We start from the raw sequence: 18,613 nt of genomic DNA on the forward strand, positions 1-18,613 counted from the left end.
TTGAATCATAAAGTTATATATGGATATTCAACCTCACAGGGGTCGGTGCCACTGACCCCGCATTATTCATACATTATTCAACTGTATTTCTTTTGGCATTATAGAGGTAAGCTTTTTTGTAAAGTCTCTTTGCTTCTACTGAGAGTTTTGAGGAAAACTGGAAGGAAAAATTAATATCAGTCCCCAAACAGAAGATACCATGCCTGTTCAAAAGCAGGTTTTTCTATAGAGCAGGAACCAGGAGATAACTGTGGGTGGCAGCCTTGGTGTAGAGGTGTCCTGTCTTCATGAATAAAATCACTTGCCAGGTTTACATGCTGCAAGGCATCGATTGGCTCCCTGTTTTGGTATGAACTCATGGCAAACTGTAGTGTTTGGGAGGTCAGGGGCCTGCCGATCTCTCAAAGGATGACCGTGATGCCTACTATTGGAAAGGTCAAGCAACATTTTGATTTTGATCTTGAATGTCCAGTCTCACGGGTTGGATTTTGGCCAATTGAAATTAGGCATATACGGTCTTGGTTTTTGCATAGGAATTATTGTAATGCTTATAAATGAAAATGAAATCATTCAACCATCTTAAGTCAAACAAAAAAAATAATAAAAGAAACATACTGGCTTTGGATAGAGACAAAAAAAGAATATTGAATCAGTCATAAAAAATCTGCCAACAAAGAAAAGTCCAGGAGCAGATGGCTTCACTGATGAATTTACTGAACATTTAAAAAAGAATTAATACAAGTCTTTCTCAAAATATTCCAAAAAATTGAAGAGGAGGGAACACTTCCAAACTCATTTTAGGAGGCCAGCATCATCTCATACCAAAGCCAGAGAGAGACAATACAAGCAAAGAAAATTACAAGCCAGTACCCTTGATAAACATAGATGCAAGAATCCTGTAATATTTTGCTACAAAATATTTGTACATTTGGAAAGGCCCCATGGAGGAAATGGCATTTGGTTTGGGAAAAGTGGGGTGGTAAATAAGGCGGGCAAGGGCCTCGCAGCCGAGGGAACAGTACTGAGCAAAAGCAAGGTCATAATGTGCATAGAACACGGCACATGCTTTGATGTGGTTGCAGCCTGGGGTTCATGGTGGGTAATGATGGAAATGAGGCTAGAAAGATAAGATGGACAAGAGCTAACGAAGAATTCATTTGTTTAAACTTGGAATGGATGAAAAAAGAAGGCAGGACAAAATTTATACTGAAAAAAAATAGTGAACGATCACAGAGTGAAGTCACACGAGGCTACTGTGGTCCGGGGAAGGAGCACTGGGCTGGGAGCCCTGTCCTAGCTCTGCCACTTCCTGGTGTGTGACGCAGAGCAAGATCTCGCACGGAGAGCTGAGGGTGAAATGAGAGGGAGGAAGCACGGGTGCTCTCTAAGTTGTGAAGGGCTGTCACTCACGAAGTGTCCCTCTTTTTTGTAGCTACACAATGAGATGGAAAGTTATGGGCTGGGCTGGTGTTTCATTGGTGCTGGAGGATGGAAATCATTTGGCCCCAGTGCTGCCTGATTGCTAATTAATATACTGTGTGGCAACCGAAAATGGAAAAACCTACCCTGAACAGAGAGAAGATGTGATCATTCAGGCCCATGATTTTGGTTCCTCATTTTATGCTTTCTTAAAGAATGATGAGCTAAACTCTGGAGGCTGTCATTCAAATCCAGCAAAGCCATTCTGCACTCAATTAACTTAATATGAAAGATATAGTGGGCCATTAATCTACTGGGAGCAGCAGTTTTTGATAAAACACCTAAATTAAATTCTCCACGTTAGAAAAAAAGGGAATTGTTCCCTTTAATATCACTTGAATACAGAGTTAGTTATTCAGTTCAAACAGCAGAGCAGGCTCTGGCTCCTGAGAAGCTCTGAATATATCAGGCAGAAATTCACTTAATAATTTCTCAACTGTGAATTTGGAAGAGTGTGAGTTAGGTAACCTTTAGTCATCCAGAGATTTAGAGATGAGCCGGCCTGACTTGGTTAACGGTATCATTAACAAAAATTGGAGCTGTGTGACTGTTCACTCCTCCCCTCCCTCTTTTTTTTTTTTTTTTTGCGGTACGCGGGCCTCTCACTACTGTGGCCTCTCCCGTTGCGGAGCACAGGCTCCGGACGCGCAGGCTCAGCGGCCATGGCTCACGGGTGCAGCCGCTCCACGGCGTGTGGGATCTTCCCGGACCGGGGCACAAACCCGTGTTCCCTGCATCGGCAGGCGGACTCTCAACCACTGCGCCACCAGGGAAGCCGTCCTCCCCTCCCTCTTTGAGCTGTGTGATCCCGGTTGTGGGCCCCCTCACCCATAACTAGCACTCTAGTGTCGCACGCCTTGTGGGGTTTCGGTCAGAGCTGAGAAAATACGTGCTCGGGCCCAGTAGGGAGTCCAGTTATGCTGGTTCTGTTCTCTTCGCTCGTAAAAGGGCATGTGCTCTGGAGTCTGGGTTTAAAGTCAGTGATTCTAAAATGCCGTGCACTTGACACAGGCAGAGCTTGAAGGAGCCTGTGGAGATGGGGTGTGGGTCTGCCGACGGGGTGGGCAGAGAAGAGTTTTGGGCTTGAAGGAAAGCTGAAGGATAGCATGGAAGGATTTTTTCTCTCTCTGCTGATGGGATGGGAAATTGTGTAGTTGCTCCTTGGACGTAAGTTTGAACGGATCCCCAAACTCCAGGTGCCATATACTTTTGGCTTTACAGCTCAGAATGATGCCAGCGTGAGTCCCCACATGCCTGATTCATGTCCTGCTTAGGGTTCTCTCCCCTCTTGAATTACTCAGGAATCCCTGGGCACTTTATATTGTCCCCAAAGTGAAGTCTTTCTGAGCTTCACGCTGGCATGGGGAGCACTCTGGTCTTAAGGAACCCCTGAAGTTCCTCCTGCTGGCCACAGGGGGTCACTGTTGGCAGCAATCAGGATTGCAAGCAGAACAAGGATGGTTGGCAGGTGACCTCAGAAGCCTCGGGGTCCAGGTAGAGACAGCCCCTTACTTTGGCCTTGTTTAGCTGTTGGTGAGCCTCACTGGGTTTCCCCGAGGCTCATCAGAGCTCACTGTCTTGGCACCAAACCCGTCCTCTCCCCAGGTGACGGCTGCTCCAGCAGGTTGAGTCACCAGAGGCCTGTATGAATATCCTTCAGCATCCGGACCACCTGTTTCCCTTCTCCCAGGGGTCAGGAAACGTACCCTTCTCACGAAGTTTCATTTTTCCCATTTCCCTGACAAGAGCTCCTGACTCCACCCAGCCCCCATTCTTACATCACTTCCCCACCTTCACCCTTTTGTGCCTTAATGGGGCTGGACCCATCCTAAAGGTGGAATTCCAGTCCCCTTATCTCACAGTCAACATGATTATAACAACAACAATAGATAATATTTAATGAACCTCCTCCGTTTGCCCGGAACTGTCCAAGCCCCATCTATGTACAATCTCACTGATGTCTCAAAGTAACCCTACAAGGCTCTCATTTTACAGATGAGGAAATAAAGTGTAGGTATAGTAATTCAAGTTGTCCAAGGTTCCCACGAAGCAGAAAATGGAGAAGAATTTAAACACATCTACACACATACACAATTTAAATCTTTATTGGTGCCTTTTCCTGTGTATAGGATTATTCACTAATTTTCTGAGACATTATGCTATTCACCCAAGGGGTTACTACAAATTGATATTGCTTTGAAGCATTTGGTTTCTTGGCAGGCTGTAACTGCCTCATCTGAATTCTATTCAGCACTGAGTCTTTTCTGTCTGGGCAGAGGTAGGGAGAACCATGGGCAAGTGCTCTAGAGACAGGTCTCATGAAGAGCAACAGTTAATGATCTTCCAGAACCTTGTGGCCCCTGGACCTTCCCCCCTGAATCCCATAGGCACCTCTCACTCCACACATGCAAAACTCCATCCTCCTCTTCCCCCACCTGCCTCATCACCTGACTGTCAGAGGCAGAAACTTGGCTGTCATTCTGGTCTCTCTTTTTTGCTCACTACCAATCCCCAAACCACCAAGTTGTAAAGATTTGACCTCCTCAATATTCTTTGAATTTACTCCCTTCCTTCCCATTGTCCTGACATTAACCCCATTTTTCTTTGCCTAGGTTTCTTGTTTCCAAGCCTTGATTCTTGTTCCTGTCAGATTCATTTCCAACACCATAGCCAAGTCAGTCTTTGAAAAGTGCAAACGGGCATCCTGCTCTCCTGCTTAAAGCCTTTCAGTGGCGTCCATCACCCTTTGGTAAAGCACTAGAAGTCATTAGCTGGTATTTATTGGTCTCCTAAATGGCCTTTTCTGTTTCTGCATCTTCACCTCTTGTCCCCTCCCCACAGGAGTTCCCCCCAGCCATTCTAAGAGGGATGCTCCAACTCCCTCTTGCCTCTGGGCCTCTGCCCCTGAGCTTCCTCTGCCTAGAATAGCCTCTCCTTGGCCTCTCTTTGTTGAATCCTGTGTGTCCACCAGGCTTCAGCTTAGATATCCTTCTCCAGAGGATTTCTCTGCCTGGATGAGGTGCCTCCTCTCCGGGGCCCCGTGGCACCCTGTGCACACCCCACACAGCTCCATTCGCCATTTGCTGGCGTGTTTCCTCTCCCAGGCAGTAAGCTCTCCAAGGACGTGGACGGTGTCTTGCTGGTTGCTCTATCCACATCCCCTAGCAGGAGCCAGGCAGCCAGCTGATATGGTGACCTTGTGAAAATTAGAAAAAGGCACTGATTCTATAAGATGCTACACTGCCATCTACCAGGAAATTGTTACATCTGTACATATCAATGATGGTCATGGGCGACTGCGCCCCCTGGAGTTGTGCAATGCACAGCTCGGGCCTGCACAGCACGGAGCTGGCACAGGGAGGCACTATACACACGTGCTGAATAAATGTGTTTTTAGTGCCCGAATGTGTTATTTAAAGTGTTAAAAACCCTGCCTCTTGCAATGACTAGCCTGGCCATATTTCTGGAGCTATGTAACTGCTCCCAGAGATGCTGCCAAGAGGAAACCCAACTCCTGCTGTTTCTCTTCAGCATTGGAGAACTGAGCAGAAGCCTAGGGCACAGGCAAGGACGTGATTCCAGGGCAGCCTGGCAGTTCTGGCAGCCCTTGGACGAAGTGGGGGATGGTCTCTATTTTCCATGGAGGGAAAACTAAGACCCAGAGAGATGAAAACTTGTCCTGGGCTAGATAGAGAGTTAGGAGCAAAGTCAAGCAGAATGCTCAGCTGTCTCCCACCCCCGAGCCTGGGACAGCTTAAACTCCCAGCTCTGGCATGGGTGTGGCTGGACTCCCCAGACTGTGGGACTTGGTTTCTTTTGAGCAGGAGGGCTGCAGGCCAGGCAGTCCTGGAGGGTGGTGTCTTAGCTCAGGGAGGTGGTCCCATGCTAGGCAGACGTGGGTGCATCCTTGTGCTAGGAGAGCAGAGATGGAAGGGATCTTTCCCCCTGATCTGTAGGTGAGAGAACGGAGGGATGGCAGCAGGGACACAGCTGGGGACATTTCTAGCTAACGGTGACACCCTGCTGTGCTCTGGCCTCTTCATTCTCAGCCTGGTGCTCCCCAAGCCAGAATGTCCTTTTGTTTTTTTCATTTTAATTGTGGTAGGGGACTTCCCTGGTGATCCAGTGGTTAAGATTCCGTGCTCCCAATGCAGGGGAGCAGGTTTGATCCCTGGTCAGGGAACTAAGATCCCACAAAAAGGTAAAAAAACCCAAATAAATTGTGGTAAAATATACAACTTAAAATTGGCCATTTTAACCACATTAAGTTGTGTAGTTCAGTGGCGTTTAGTACATTCATAGTGTTGTGTTACCATTACTACCACCCACCTCCAATGCTGGTTATCTTCCCACACTGAAGCTTTGTCCCCATTAAACTATAACTCATTTCACCCTTCCTGTAGCCCCTGGCAGCCGCCACTTTCTACTCTGTGAATTTAACTACTCAAAGTGCAATAAGTGGAGTGTAAGTGAAATCATACAATGTTTGTCCTTTTGTGGCTGGCTTATTCACTTAGCATAATGTCTTTAAGATTCATCCATGTTGTAGCATGTGTCAGAATTTCCTCCCATTTTGAAGGCTGGATACTGTTACTTGTATGTGTATACTATATTTTCTTTATTTATCCATCAGTGGACATTTGGGTTATTTCCACCTTTTGGCTATTGTTAATCATGCTGTTATGAACATGGCTGTACAAATATTTGTTTGAATTCCTGCTTTCAATTCTTTTGGGTATATATCCAGAATTGGCATTGCTGGATCGTATGGTAATTGTATGTTTAATTTTTTATGGAACTGCTGTACTATTTTCCACAGCAGCTGCACCATTTCACATTCCCACCAACAATGCATAAGGGTTCCAATTTCTCCATGTCCTTGCCAATACTTGCTATTTTCATCCCTTTTTTTAAATTTAAAAATTAAAAAAAAATAGCTATCCAAATAGGTGTGAAGAGGAATCTTATTGTGGTTGGTCCATTTTTTCAGTCTCTAAATTCAGCTTTTCTTCTGGTCCTCAGTGTTTTCATGCTGCTCAGCTGTCTTTATGTATTTCTGAGAGATGAGATGGAGAAAGGAGACCCTGGAACCTACCTTAGAAGTGGGAATGGCCATGGCCCCCCTTTGTTCTGCGTGCAGTGCAGGCCCTGGGAACTTGGGCCATGGGAGGAAGCCGGTGACTCAGTTGGGGCCCTCATCTCTGCAGTGCGTCCTCCGGGGACAAGGACTGTCCGATACTTGCTGCTTCAGGGCACAAGATGCTTATGGTTGTTTTCAGTGGGATAGAAGAAAAAACTTCGAATTCTGGCTGAGGGTTTCCATGGCAGAGTCATATGATACAGTTCGAATCTATCCCAGATTCAGAGAAGGAACAGAAGCAACCTTTTAAGATTTCAAAGCTTAATTTAGGGTAAGCTGGGAGTACCTGGCAGTCCAGTGGTTAGGACTCGGCACTTTCACTGCCGTGGCCCCAGGTTCAATCCCTGGTCGGGGAACTAAGATCCCGCACTGCTTTTAAACAGACCCAGATTTCATGTGACCAAGCATCAAGGGTGCCCGCTCCTGGACTGGCCAAGAATTGTTTATGGCTACATTTTGAACATGGCAATGCCAGGGCTAATGAAAATAAAAGCTTTAGCTAACGCTTACCATGGTGCTTAAAATGTACCTGACACAGGTCTAAGTGGTTTATATTATTAGCTCTCTTAACAACTCATAACAACTTTATGAAGTAGGGACTCTTATTATGTCCATTTTACTTTTGAGGCAACGGAGGCCCAGGGTGATTAAGTAACTTGTCCAGTGTCACACAGCTGGTAAATGAAGTTGAGATCTGAACCCAGGCAGCTAGGTTCCAGAATCAGGCTTTGGGAAATTTGAAGAAAGGATCAAGTTCAGAGGCCTAATTTAGTAAGACATTGCTTTAAAAAAAGTACTTCATAGTTTATAAAATTTTACGTTTCATTTAATCTTCACAGTAACTCAGTGTGGCAGACATTCATGTCATTCTCATTTTGACAGCGGTGTAAAGTGACGCCTAGAGGCATTCAGGGACTTTCTTAAGAAAGCTGGCATGGAGTGTTAATGAGGATGGGAGAAAAGGCAACCCTGTGCACTGTTGGCGGGAATGTCCAATGGTGCAGCCACTATGGCAAACAGTATGGAGGTTCCTCAGAAAATTAAAAATAAACTACCATATGACCCAGCAATCTGGGTATATTTCCAAAGGAAATGAAATCAGGCTATTAAAGAGATATCTGTACTCCCATGTTTATTGCAACATTATTCACAATAGCCAAGCTATAGAAACAACATGAACATCTGTCAACGGATGATTGGATAAAGACCATGGGAATGAAGGAAATCCTGCCATTTTCAACAACAAACATGGACCTTCAGGGCATTATGCTAACTGAAAAAAGTCAGACAGAGAAAAATACTGCACGATATCACTTATATGTGAAATCTAAAAAAGCCGAACGTGTAGAAACAGAGTAGAATGGTGGTTACCAGGGGCCGGGGGGCAGGGGGGGGATGAAGGGGGAGGTGGGGAGGAGTTAGGGAGATGTTGGTCAAAGGGTACAAACTTGCAGTTAGAAGATGAATAAATTCTGGGGATCTAATGCACAGCCTAGGGATTACAGTCAACAATAATATGTTGTATGCTTCAAAGTTGCCGAGACTAGATCTTAAATGTTCTCACCACACAAAATTAACTATGGGATCTGATGGAGGTGTTAGCTAATGCTATGGTGGTAATCATTTTGTAATATATTAAGTGTATCACATCAGCACATAGTACACCTTAAGCTTACGTATGTCAATTATGTCTCAAAAAAAGAACACGAGAAAAGAAAAGGACCCAAGAGAGCCCTCTCAGAACTGCCGTTAACCCTGTCTGACTCCACATCAGCCCCTGGGTGGCAGGGCTGGCTTCCTGTGGCAGCCTCAGCTGCATCCTCACCTCCGAGTGCCCTCCGGGCTGCTGCCTGGGCATCACAGTTGGTCTGAGTCAGTGGACACAGCTGCACAGGGGAGAGTTCGCAGAATGGTGGGGAGCTTGGTGGCGCCTGAACACAGAGTGTGGGCAGGAGCTCAGAGGCCCACTGGGCTGGGAAAGAAAGCGGGGCGGGCAGGATGCTCCTTAGGGGCCAAGGGGTTTGCCCTTTGTCCTGTGTGCATTGGGAGCCACTGAAGGCTTCTGAGGAAGACAATGGCAAAACTAGAGCTGGGTTTTAGGAGGCTGGGTTTAGTCCCTCTGTGACCCACAGCTTGTGCACTCTCCTAGCCAAGTTCTAAAAGCCTGTCTTCCTAGTTTGCATGTGACTTCCTTCTGTCACTGAGTGTGACTGTCTCTCAGGGGCTGTCAACACTCAAAGGTCACTGGCCCTTATAGGGCACAAGCTTCTATGTTTAGTTTGTAGTCTAGTGACCGCAAAGCCTGTGCTGGGGAGCCTGGCGTTGTTTGAGCCTCGTGGTAGCAGGTGCTATGGTGTTCTTAGTACCTGCAGTGGAAATATGGGTTTTTTTTCCCCCTGGAGTGGATTCCTCCCTCTTCTTTTTCTGGAAAAACTCCTGTTGACCTTTCCAGACCCAGTGGGATGCTCCATCTCCTGTGGTGGCTCCTGGTTTCCTCATAGAATGTGAGTGCTACTGCCCCTAAACTCTGACAGTACTTGATCAGTCCCTGTTCTCCTCGTGCTAGAGATATTTATTTGTCTTATTTTCCCAGCTAGGCTCTGAGTGTCTTGAAGGAAGCGTCTGGTCTTGGCTGTCTCTATATCCAGCTCAGGGCCTGGCAGAGTTAAGTATTTAATTGGGCACAGTCATCCAAGCATATTATCACCTGCTGACTGATACATATGTATTCTAGGCGCTGGAATGCATCAGTGAATAGACCAAAGAAAATTCCCCTCCTGCCCTGGAGCTCTCAGCTTATTAGATCCTCTGCATGTGACTTCCACATCCATAAATACCTTCTGAGGGACAGACTTCCTGCTGCCTTCCTCAGATCTGGGGGATGTTATTATGTTTCGAGAGTGGACTTTGACAACTTGAGAAGGAGAAGCGCTTTCTTTCAGCATGAGGGCCATGTGCCTTGTATCCTCCAAATGCTAACAGAACACAGTTCTCTGACTTGTGGGTTGTAGGTGCTTGCTACATAGGTATTGGATGGAGATTGGAGTAGAATTAGACTGTGGGTAAGATTTTACTCCCTGGGGGGGTGGGTGACCTGCTTGGGCCAGGGCAATCCCAGGTCTTGCACAACGAGAAGAACACGGCCAGCTCCACGAGTTCTCTACAAAAGTATTGGATTTTAGAGGCAGACAGGGGCCTGACACGATGCAATCAGACTACAAAATAATTGGTTTTAATTCTAGACCGTACCTGCAACAGGTTTTGTTCCCTCTCTTGGCACTTTCCCAGCCCCATGACTTCCTTTTGAGTTTTAGAAGCAGCAACTTGCAGATGTCCACCCTGCCTTGAGGAACATGAAAAGACAGAAGCTAGAGAGAGGGGCCTCGTGGCATTCTGGAACCTGTGGTGTGACACAGCTGTCAAAGGATCCTCTCCCTTCCCTCCAACACACTCACCCACCAGCTGTCAAGGCCACAGGAAACCAAAGAGAAAGGGCACCGTAACTGGGACTCCAGAGTTTCCAACAACTCATCCTGTGGTAGCAGACAGGGTGGTGCCTGGCCAGGCTTGGCCACTGACCCAGCTAGGCAAGTCAGCGTCCTTCCTTGGAAAGCAGTTTCCACGTGAATAACATGAGGAGGTTGGATGGGATGGTCTTAAATGCTCCTGCAGCTTTTTGTAGGAAAGAGCAGGGGCTCTGGTGTCAGATACGCTTGATTTTAAAATGGAAGGAAGCTTGAGAAGTGGGGTAGAGTGGCGTAGAGAGCTGCATGGGTTTCAGAGCCAGACACACCTGGGTTCTGCCCCTGGCTCTGCCCCTTATTAGCTGTTTAACTTCGGACAAGTTGCTTAACCTCCCAGAGGCTGGGTTTCTGTGCAAACATAGTGATGTGCCCTCCTCCCTTGGTGGCTGGAGGAAGCGTCTATAATGCGATATTGCAGGGAGGGCCCGGAGCTCAGGGCTTGGCACAGAGAAAGCTGTCATCAGCACGGGTGGTGGCAGTGGTATGTGAGATGCCAACCACTTCAAGGTGGACAAGTGTCCTTGAGGCAGGGCACAGGGTTTGAGAAGCTGCTCTGAGCAGGGCACTCCAGGAAGAACTACACATGGAGATGTAGATTTCCATCCAAAAGTTGCTTGCTCATTCTGGAACAGGGCCACAGGAACAGCTGGACCACCCCAAACTGTCATGAGTGTCTTTATCCCCACAGGGACAGGCTAACCCAGGGCTGCTGGCTCAGGTTGGGCCTGCCATTGCCGGGTGCCAAGCCTCCACGCAGCGCACGTGGGTGCATCCGGATGAATCCTGGGACCCTGGGTGAGTCCCAGGGCTCCTGGCCATGTACTGGCTTGCTCAGTGCATGGCCTGGGCTGCGGGTCTGGGAGAACATGCTCTCTATTCCTTTCCAGTGCGTCGGTCCAAGGCGGCTGATGAGGAGAGGAGGCGCCGAGCCCAGCGCGCCCGGGACGAGTACCGGCGCCACTCCCTCCGCGCCATCCAGAAGGGCACAGTCGCTGGCCTCAGCTCCAGGTTCCGAGAGCTCGGCCAGAGCCACGAGCAGGAGGCGAGACTCTACCACCACCTCCTGGGCCCAGGGCCGCCTTCACCCCTGGCCGTGCCTGGCAGGTGGGTCGCGGACCTCGCATCCCGCATCCGCATCCGCGGTGTGTCTGGGGGGAGGGCCTCCGGCTGGGGCGTAGGGCACCAGGGATCCAGTCCGGCTCCGCCTCCGACTTGCTGTGAAATTTGGGGCTAGTCATCTCCCCTCTGTTGGCCTCAGTGCCCTAGTCTGTGTAATGGGGCAGGAGTTGGGAAGAGGAGTCGGGGTTGGAGATTTCTACCAACTCTGGAGTTCTGGCAGGCTTCACCTCTTTGGGGTCTAGGATTCCTTTGAGAATCTAAAGAAAGCTGTGTACCCTCTTCTCTGCGAAATGCACATATGTAAATACCCCAAAATGTTTGCATATAATTTCAAGCTCTAAAAGATCCGTAGACCCCGGGTTAAGAACTTGTAATGTAAGACCTCAAATGGGTTAAATGTGGCCCAGCAGCCTGGAATCAGAACTGGCTGCTGCTTTTTGTAACCACAGGCAATGCTGGTGCATCCCGGGTTCTGATAGCCGGTTGCAGATGAACGCGGTTGAGTGCAGGAGGGTCCTTACACACTGGGCTGATGAGTGGTTTCGCAAGGGCGCTCAGGTGACTGACTGCCCATGATTGCTGGGACCGAGGATCAAGAGGTTGCCTGGAGCCTCTCCACCTGCCGCCTGTGCCCACCTCAGGCCAGCCCTAAGGTTGGTTCCCCTCCTCATTATTGCTGATTGTCTGCTGCCCGAGGGAGGGCTCAGAGGCTGGATGGTGAGTGCCTGCTGTTCCCTGAACCGCAATAAACCTGCAGAAGAGTCCATTCAGCCCCAGACGACAGAGGGTTGTCTGGGTTTTGCTTTAACTGGGATTTAGGATTATTCATAAAACCCCCTCCCTCTCCCTGCAGCCTCGGGAGAACTGACATCTGCGTTTCCTCCTTCCTTCCCTCCCTTCCTTTCCTCCTTCCTTGTCATTTATATGATTCACAAACCAGAAAGTTTAAAAAGATACATGGAGAAAAGGCTGACTCCCATCCTTGCTGTCCATCTACTCAGTTCCCTCTTCCCCGCACAGGCAACCACTGTGCTTAGTTTATGTGTCCTCCAGTTCCTCTTTGCAACTGCCAAGGTGAAAAGTTGTATCTCCCTCTTTTTTTTTTTTTTGCATAAAAGTTTGCCTGTCATACACATGGTTCTGCATCTTGATTTTCTTTCCATTTAACTATAAATTTTGGAGGTCTTTACATATCGATGCTTACCTGATTATTTTTATTTAGTTTTCTTTTTTACAGCTGCATAGTATTCCACTGCATGGCTGTGCTCTGATTTATTTTTCAAAACCTCTAGTAATGGACATCGGTGTTGTTTGAAATCTTTGGTTATTGCCAACAGTGCCCTTAATGAGTAACCTTGTAGACATTAATTTTATAAACATGCAACTATTATCTACAGGAGAGATTCCCAAAAGTGGGACCACTGGGTTAGGGGCTACGTGCACTTCTAGTATTGATAGTTATCATCCACTTGCCCTCCACAGGGGTGGTACCAATGAGCACTCCCATCCTTGAGCCTTGCCAACAGTACGTTGTCAGACTTCTGTTTTGTGTGAGAAATAATATCTCAGGGAAAATTTAAATTTGCATTTCTATTTATGTGTGAGATGAAGTATTCTGTATATGTTTAAGGGCCTTTGGTATTTCTCTCTCTGTCTGTTCATTTCCCTTCCTGCCTCTTCATTGTGTTATTGGTCTTTTCACCATCTGTTTCTAGGAACTCCTTAAATATTAGGGAAAATATTAGGGATGCTCTTCTTTGTGATAAACATTTTTTCCCCTCAATTTGTCATTTGTCTTTTGACTTTTATGATGATGTTTTCTGTCATGTAGGAGTTCTTTATTTTTATAAGGTCAGATTTTCTTTTATGTTTCCTGGATTTGGAGACATAGTTAGAAAAGCCTTCTTCCTCTTGTGCTTTTTTGTTTTTTAAAGGAGACATGTAATTTGTCCTTCAGGCCCAGAAGACAGAGCTGCGTGAACTGTGTTGCAGTCTGGCTCCAGGCTCGCTGTGTGTGGCTGTCAGTAGAGAAGTGACAGCCACAGTGTGCCGCCTTGGGTGAAGTGGGGGGACCAGGGACCATGCAGATGGAGCGGCAGATCCAGGCACCAGAAGCCATGCATCAGCCTCCTTCCTGTGGCTGCCCCATGGAACAGGTCCCCGTGGCCTCACTGCCCTCAGCACTGTGGTGCTGGCACCGGCGGCCGGCACTGGCGGCCAGCCCACGCTTGCCCGGTGATGCTGGGGGCAGACACATTGTTGATGGGAGAGAGTTCCAGGTTCAGGAGTGAGGCTTCTGGCCAGGTGGCCTCTTGGAGCACTTGGTCCTAGCATTTATATTCTGGGGAATCAGATTCTCTGCTTAGAAACAGAGGGACAAGAGTGAACGAATTTTCCTTGCTGTTATTTATAACCTCCTCTTGCCTTCTAAGGAGAATGAGTCCTAGAAACCAGAGGATATTTTTCCCCCTGAGCACAGTTATTTATCGGGGAATGCAAGTGTGAGGGAAGAGGCTGGGGCAGGGCTGCAGTGTGCTGCTTCATAAAGAGAAAGAGCACCTGAGGTTCCTGAGAAGAGGGAAATCCTCAAGGGCGGATACACAGGAGCAAAGCTGGTTGGAGGGGGTGTTTAAAAAAAGCCTGCAGAGGTGGCAGTGGGAAGCAAGGGGTTTGGAGATCAGACGCCACTGATGATGGCTTTAAGCTGTTCGGTGGAACCTCACCCTCTGTCTTTCTTATTGCATCTTTTCTAAAATCTACAGTGTTCACTACTGTGTGTGTGTATGTGGATTCATTTTAGGGCAAGTAAATTAAAAATAGGAGCTCATTCTGGGGTTTGCCAGGAACTGCTGGGCTCAGCATCAAAGTGTTTGCTGGTGCAGGGGAAATGCAAAGACTTCGTGACTTCGTGCTGACGTTTATTTCACAAGAGACGATGACAGTGGTGGTGAATTGTAAATGCCAGTGCTGTTAGGTGGACAGACAGCAATGACAGTGTGAGCATTTGCCAGGTTGCTGTCACTCAGGTGGAAGGGTGAGAAAGCTGCGGTTGTTCACGCTGGGCCCAAAGTCTGCTGAAGCTCTATTTTCACCCCACACAGCAGTGCAGTGTGATCTTGCATACAGCCTCAGCACACAGTGGTGTGTGTTGTTACGGGGAATGTGCTGTCAGACCCTTACTGGGCTTCATGTTAGTGTGGCTCTAGTACAGCGGGGTCTCACGTGGCCCCGTCTCTGTATACGTTCAGGAGCCACGGTATAACAATTAAAATCTGAGCTGACTTATGAGAAAATATCAAAAAGCATCTAATTTATTACTCAGACCTTCTTCAAGTGCCCCTGTTCATCTCCCCCCCCCCCCGCCCCAGGATCTTCAATTCCACACCTGCTTCTCCATCAAAAGTCAGCCCGTGCAGTGACCCTTTCCTCTGTCCTTTTCCCTCTTACTTCCTGGTGGTGAAGCTCAGCCATTTCCAGAGCAGATTGAGGCTGTTCACTGTCCTGGTTCTGCCTCATAAACATGGAAGGCTAGCTGGCCAAGCCAGGTGTCCCCTTAGACGGCAGGGGTGGGTGAGACGGGGAGGGGCAAAACCAGAGTTCTCTTCAGGGCGGGTTTGGGGAGGGCGGAGGACACACACATATTAATGATTTTGCTCCTATTACATTACGATCCTTCTTCACACATGCTGATGTTTATGCCCTGGCCATTCTAGAGGGCACATATGCCTTTTCTCTCCCTCTGACATCCCCTCCTATCCTATTTCGCACTCGCACCTGCGTGGCTTTTTTTCAAACTAAGTGGCAACAGTTTTCTTTTGGGGAAAACAGTAACAGCTGGTACATTATGATCTGCAAAGCGCCTTCAAGTGCCTGGACTCATTTAATCCTCTCCACAGGCGTGAGTGTGGGCGTCGGGACTGTTCACTCTCACAGTGGTCTTCCCCACTCCCTCCCCCTCCTTCCTTCCCCTCTCGCCCTCCCGCTCTCTCCCTGACTCTGCCACACTCGGTCTCTGTCTCAGCAGGACTTGGGAGCGGCCCCTGTGTCCTGTCTCCAGAGAAGTCATAGTCCGCTGGTTTAAGGAGGAGCAGCTGCCGCGCCGAGCGGGCTTTGAGAGGAGCACCAAAGCCATCGCCCCCTGGTTCCACGGTAGGGTGGCTTTCCGGATCCCTGGGGTGGATCATTTCCACATCTCAGCCTCCCTCTGGGGTTGGTGTGGGGTCCTGAAGGGCCACCACAATCAGAGGAGTCAAGGACTTTAGACTCTGCTAATTCCACTCTGGCCCCACAAAGACTGGCCGGTCTCCCAAGGCCTGGGAGTGGAGTAGAGAGAGGTCCCATGTCTGTCCTTTCTTTGCTCACTGAGTGTGTTGAGCTCAAGGCACAAGCTTTGACTTCCCCAGGGCGTGTGCTGAAACACTGAGTGACCTTGATGGAGATGGTCAGAGACCAAGCACAATATCTGTGAGCAGGAGTCCAGGGGACTGCAGGCCCCAGGGCTCTGGACGTGCACTGCCCTCTCTGCTGGGAAGGGATGAACATGACTCTTGCCTACTGCCCTCACCTCACAGCCTCCTTGGCCGTCCAGGGCTCCTCAGAGGCATCTTCTGTCTCTGCATTGGGCCTGGTAGGTGTGTGAGTCCCCTCAGGGCCTGATGAGTGAGGTGAATCTGGGAGCAATGAGAAAACCCAGCCACACGAGAGGTGAGGCTAGCCTTTCCGGTTAGCCGTGGGCTCAAAGGGGCCAGGGCCCTGTGTCTTAGGCATCTCTGTATTCAGCCCTCACCTCTGCTTCTTACCTGCTCAGGGATCAGGTAGAGAAACACATCCAAGACAAATGTACCCTCTTTCTCTGTTGCCACTGATGTTGAGTTCTTCACCTCAATAGCATCCCCATTGTGTCAGTCAGATTATGCTTTGTTATGCTACAGTGAGAAATGATCCCAAAGTCTCAGTGACGTCTGCCAGCCGAGACTCATTTCTTACCCATGTAACATGCCCAGTGGGAGTTGGTCGTGAACTTTAATCTGGGCCTCAGACAGAAAGAGTTGTCTCTACTGGAAATGCCAGTGATCTCATGACAGAGGGAAAAAGAGGGGCATGGCCAGCGACACACTGGCTCCTGGAGCTTCTGCCTGGAACTGACGTATGCCATTGTTGCTCACGTTCCTCTGGCCAGAGCCAGCCTGGCATCTGTGATATGGATAGTTTGGAATGATAATAGAATCTGTTAGGACCACCGTCCACTTTCAGACCCCTTCCTTCTCCTGGGCCTCCACAAATCTAACAGAAGGATGGGGTAGCTCTTTATGGCTCAGAAAGTCGACAATCGACATTCACGTGTGGCCTGTGTGTCCCGGGAGCTGGTCCCGGGGATTCCCTGCCTCTAACTTCTGTCCCTGTTATGTGTCCCTGTAGACCCTGTGAGAGGTTCCATTTGCATCACTGCTTTCCTTTTCATTCGTATATTATCGTAATCATGGAAGCACAAAACTAGCATCTTGGGCACCTGCGTAGTGCAACTTAAAAGTTCTGTCACGGTTGGGGTTTGTCAGAACCACTGGCTGCTCTGCTGCACATGTGGCAGCCAGCGGAGAAGGCACGGCAGAGGTGCTTACATTTATCTTTAGCTCCGTTTTCTATCCTGATGAAAAAGACATGTACTTTTTATATTGTCACAGAAGAAACAGAACCATGATTTAAGTCTCGAAATTTACGTAACTGATTTCGTGTTCTTCTGACAGTTCCACCATAAAGCGTGCAGGAACGTTGCTAATCCACAGACGAGAGCTATGTGTCGAAGTTTTCATTGGTCTGTGACAAGATGAAAGGAAAAGGCTCATATATGGAGGGTGGCCAACTATCTTTGCTTGAAAAGGACTGTTGTACTCGAAGATGATATCCTCCCCTCAGTTTTAGTGTTAAAATGTCCTATCTCTTATGAATTGATGGTGATAGTAAGCAATAGTTATTTTTTTTATATATTGCCTTTGCTCAGAAGAGCAAAAAGGGAGCAGCCCCATGTTGGTTTCCACACTTTTTACTTATACCTAAAATCCCAATGTCTGGAACTCCTGGCATGATCCAACTTCTCTCTTCCAACGTAGCAATTCCCTACAGCATCCTTGGTGGGACTCCCCCATGTTAATCTGTACAAGAGAAGAAACCTCCTGCCCCACAGTCTAATAGTTAGGGAGTCTGCTGCAAGTTGGCTGGGGCTCTGCTCTCAGCTGGTCTTGGCTGGGTGTCTTCACTGGGGCGGCTCTGCCCCGTGTAGCTCTCAGGCTCCTCCTGGGACTGGCAGGCTAGCCCAGGCATGCGCTTCTCAGGAACCAGAGAGCACGTGGCAGCATGCTAGGCTCCAGAAGTCTAGCCTCCAAACCAGCACCCTGTCACTTTCACCTCGTGCCATTGGCCACAATATGTCACAGAGTTGAGGCACTGGGAAAAATATTCTGCTCCTTTCGTGTGAGGAACTGCAAAGCCATGTGTCAAAGGGTATGAAGACAGGGAGGGGAGGAGAATTTGAGCCAATCATGCCATCGATCGCAATCCCAATATAAATCTTTTCTTTCCTGGGGAAAGCATTCCTAGTTAATGTAGATGGATTTTATTTTATTTTATTATCATTATTTTTTTGCGGTACGCGGGCCTCTCACTGTTGTGGCCTCTCCCGTTGTGGAGCACAGGCTCCTGACACACACGCTCAGCGGCCATGGCTCACGGGCCCAGCCGCTCCGCGGCATGTGGGATCTTCCCGGACTGGGGCATGAACCCATGTCCCCTGCATCGGCAGGCGGACTCTCAACCACTGCTCCACCAGGGAAGTCCTTAGATGGATTTTAGATGCAGGTTAAAAAGGACTACTGTGACTTCTATTATCTACCCTTCTATCAAACATATTTGGATGTGTCAAGGTGTAATCCAAAGAGCGATGTGGACAAGGAGTCTGAAGATCTGGGGCCCCCTCTAGAACCTAGCAGCTCTGTGACCTTGGTCTGTCCTTTAAATTCCCCATCTGTGATGATAACATTGACTCCACAGGATACGTATGAAGATATAGCCAACAAATGTGCTCTTTCCACCATAACGAGCCGTTGGCATGAGTGCTGATGCACTGAGGTGGGCCACTAGAGACCCCACCTCCCTGGGGAAACAGTTTGGGGATGTGGGCTCAGAGCACAGAGCGGGAGAGAAGGAGGAACTGGCTTCCCGCTGGGACCACGGGGTTCTTGATAAAGTCCCCTCTGTTAAAAAGAGAGAGAAAATGTTAAAGTCATTCCTCGTTTCTCCTCGGTTCATTGTTATGTTCCAGCAGTTCTAAGAGAGACTTCTGGTATACAAAAATACT

The 18,613-nt window shown here is 48.4% G+C and overlaps 1 protein-coding gene across 1 annotated transcript in view; it reads left to right on the forward strand.

Moving 5' to 3' along the window:
• SH2D4B (SH2 domain containing 4B) overlaps positions 1-18,613 on the forward strand; it is a 78,961-nt gene that overhangs the window by 39,590 nt on the left and 20,758 nt on the right. The window contains exons 5-6 of the mRNA XM_082611213.1: positions 11,031-11,247; positions 15,287-15,411. Of these exons, the coding sequence (XP_082467339.1) occupies positions 11,031-11,247; positions 15,287-15,411 (342 nt within the window). The remainder of the gene's footprint in view (positions 1-11,030; positions 11,248-15,286; positions 15,412-18,613) is intronic.

This window comes from Mesoplodon mirus, assembly GCF_964341445.2.
Source record: "Mesoplodon mirus genome assembly, chromosome: 2".
Lineage (NCBI taxonomy): Eukaryota > Metazoa > Chordata > Mammalia > Artiodactyla > Ziphiidae > Mesoplodon > Mesoplodon mirus.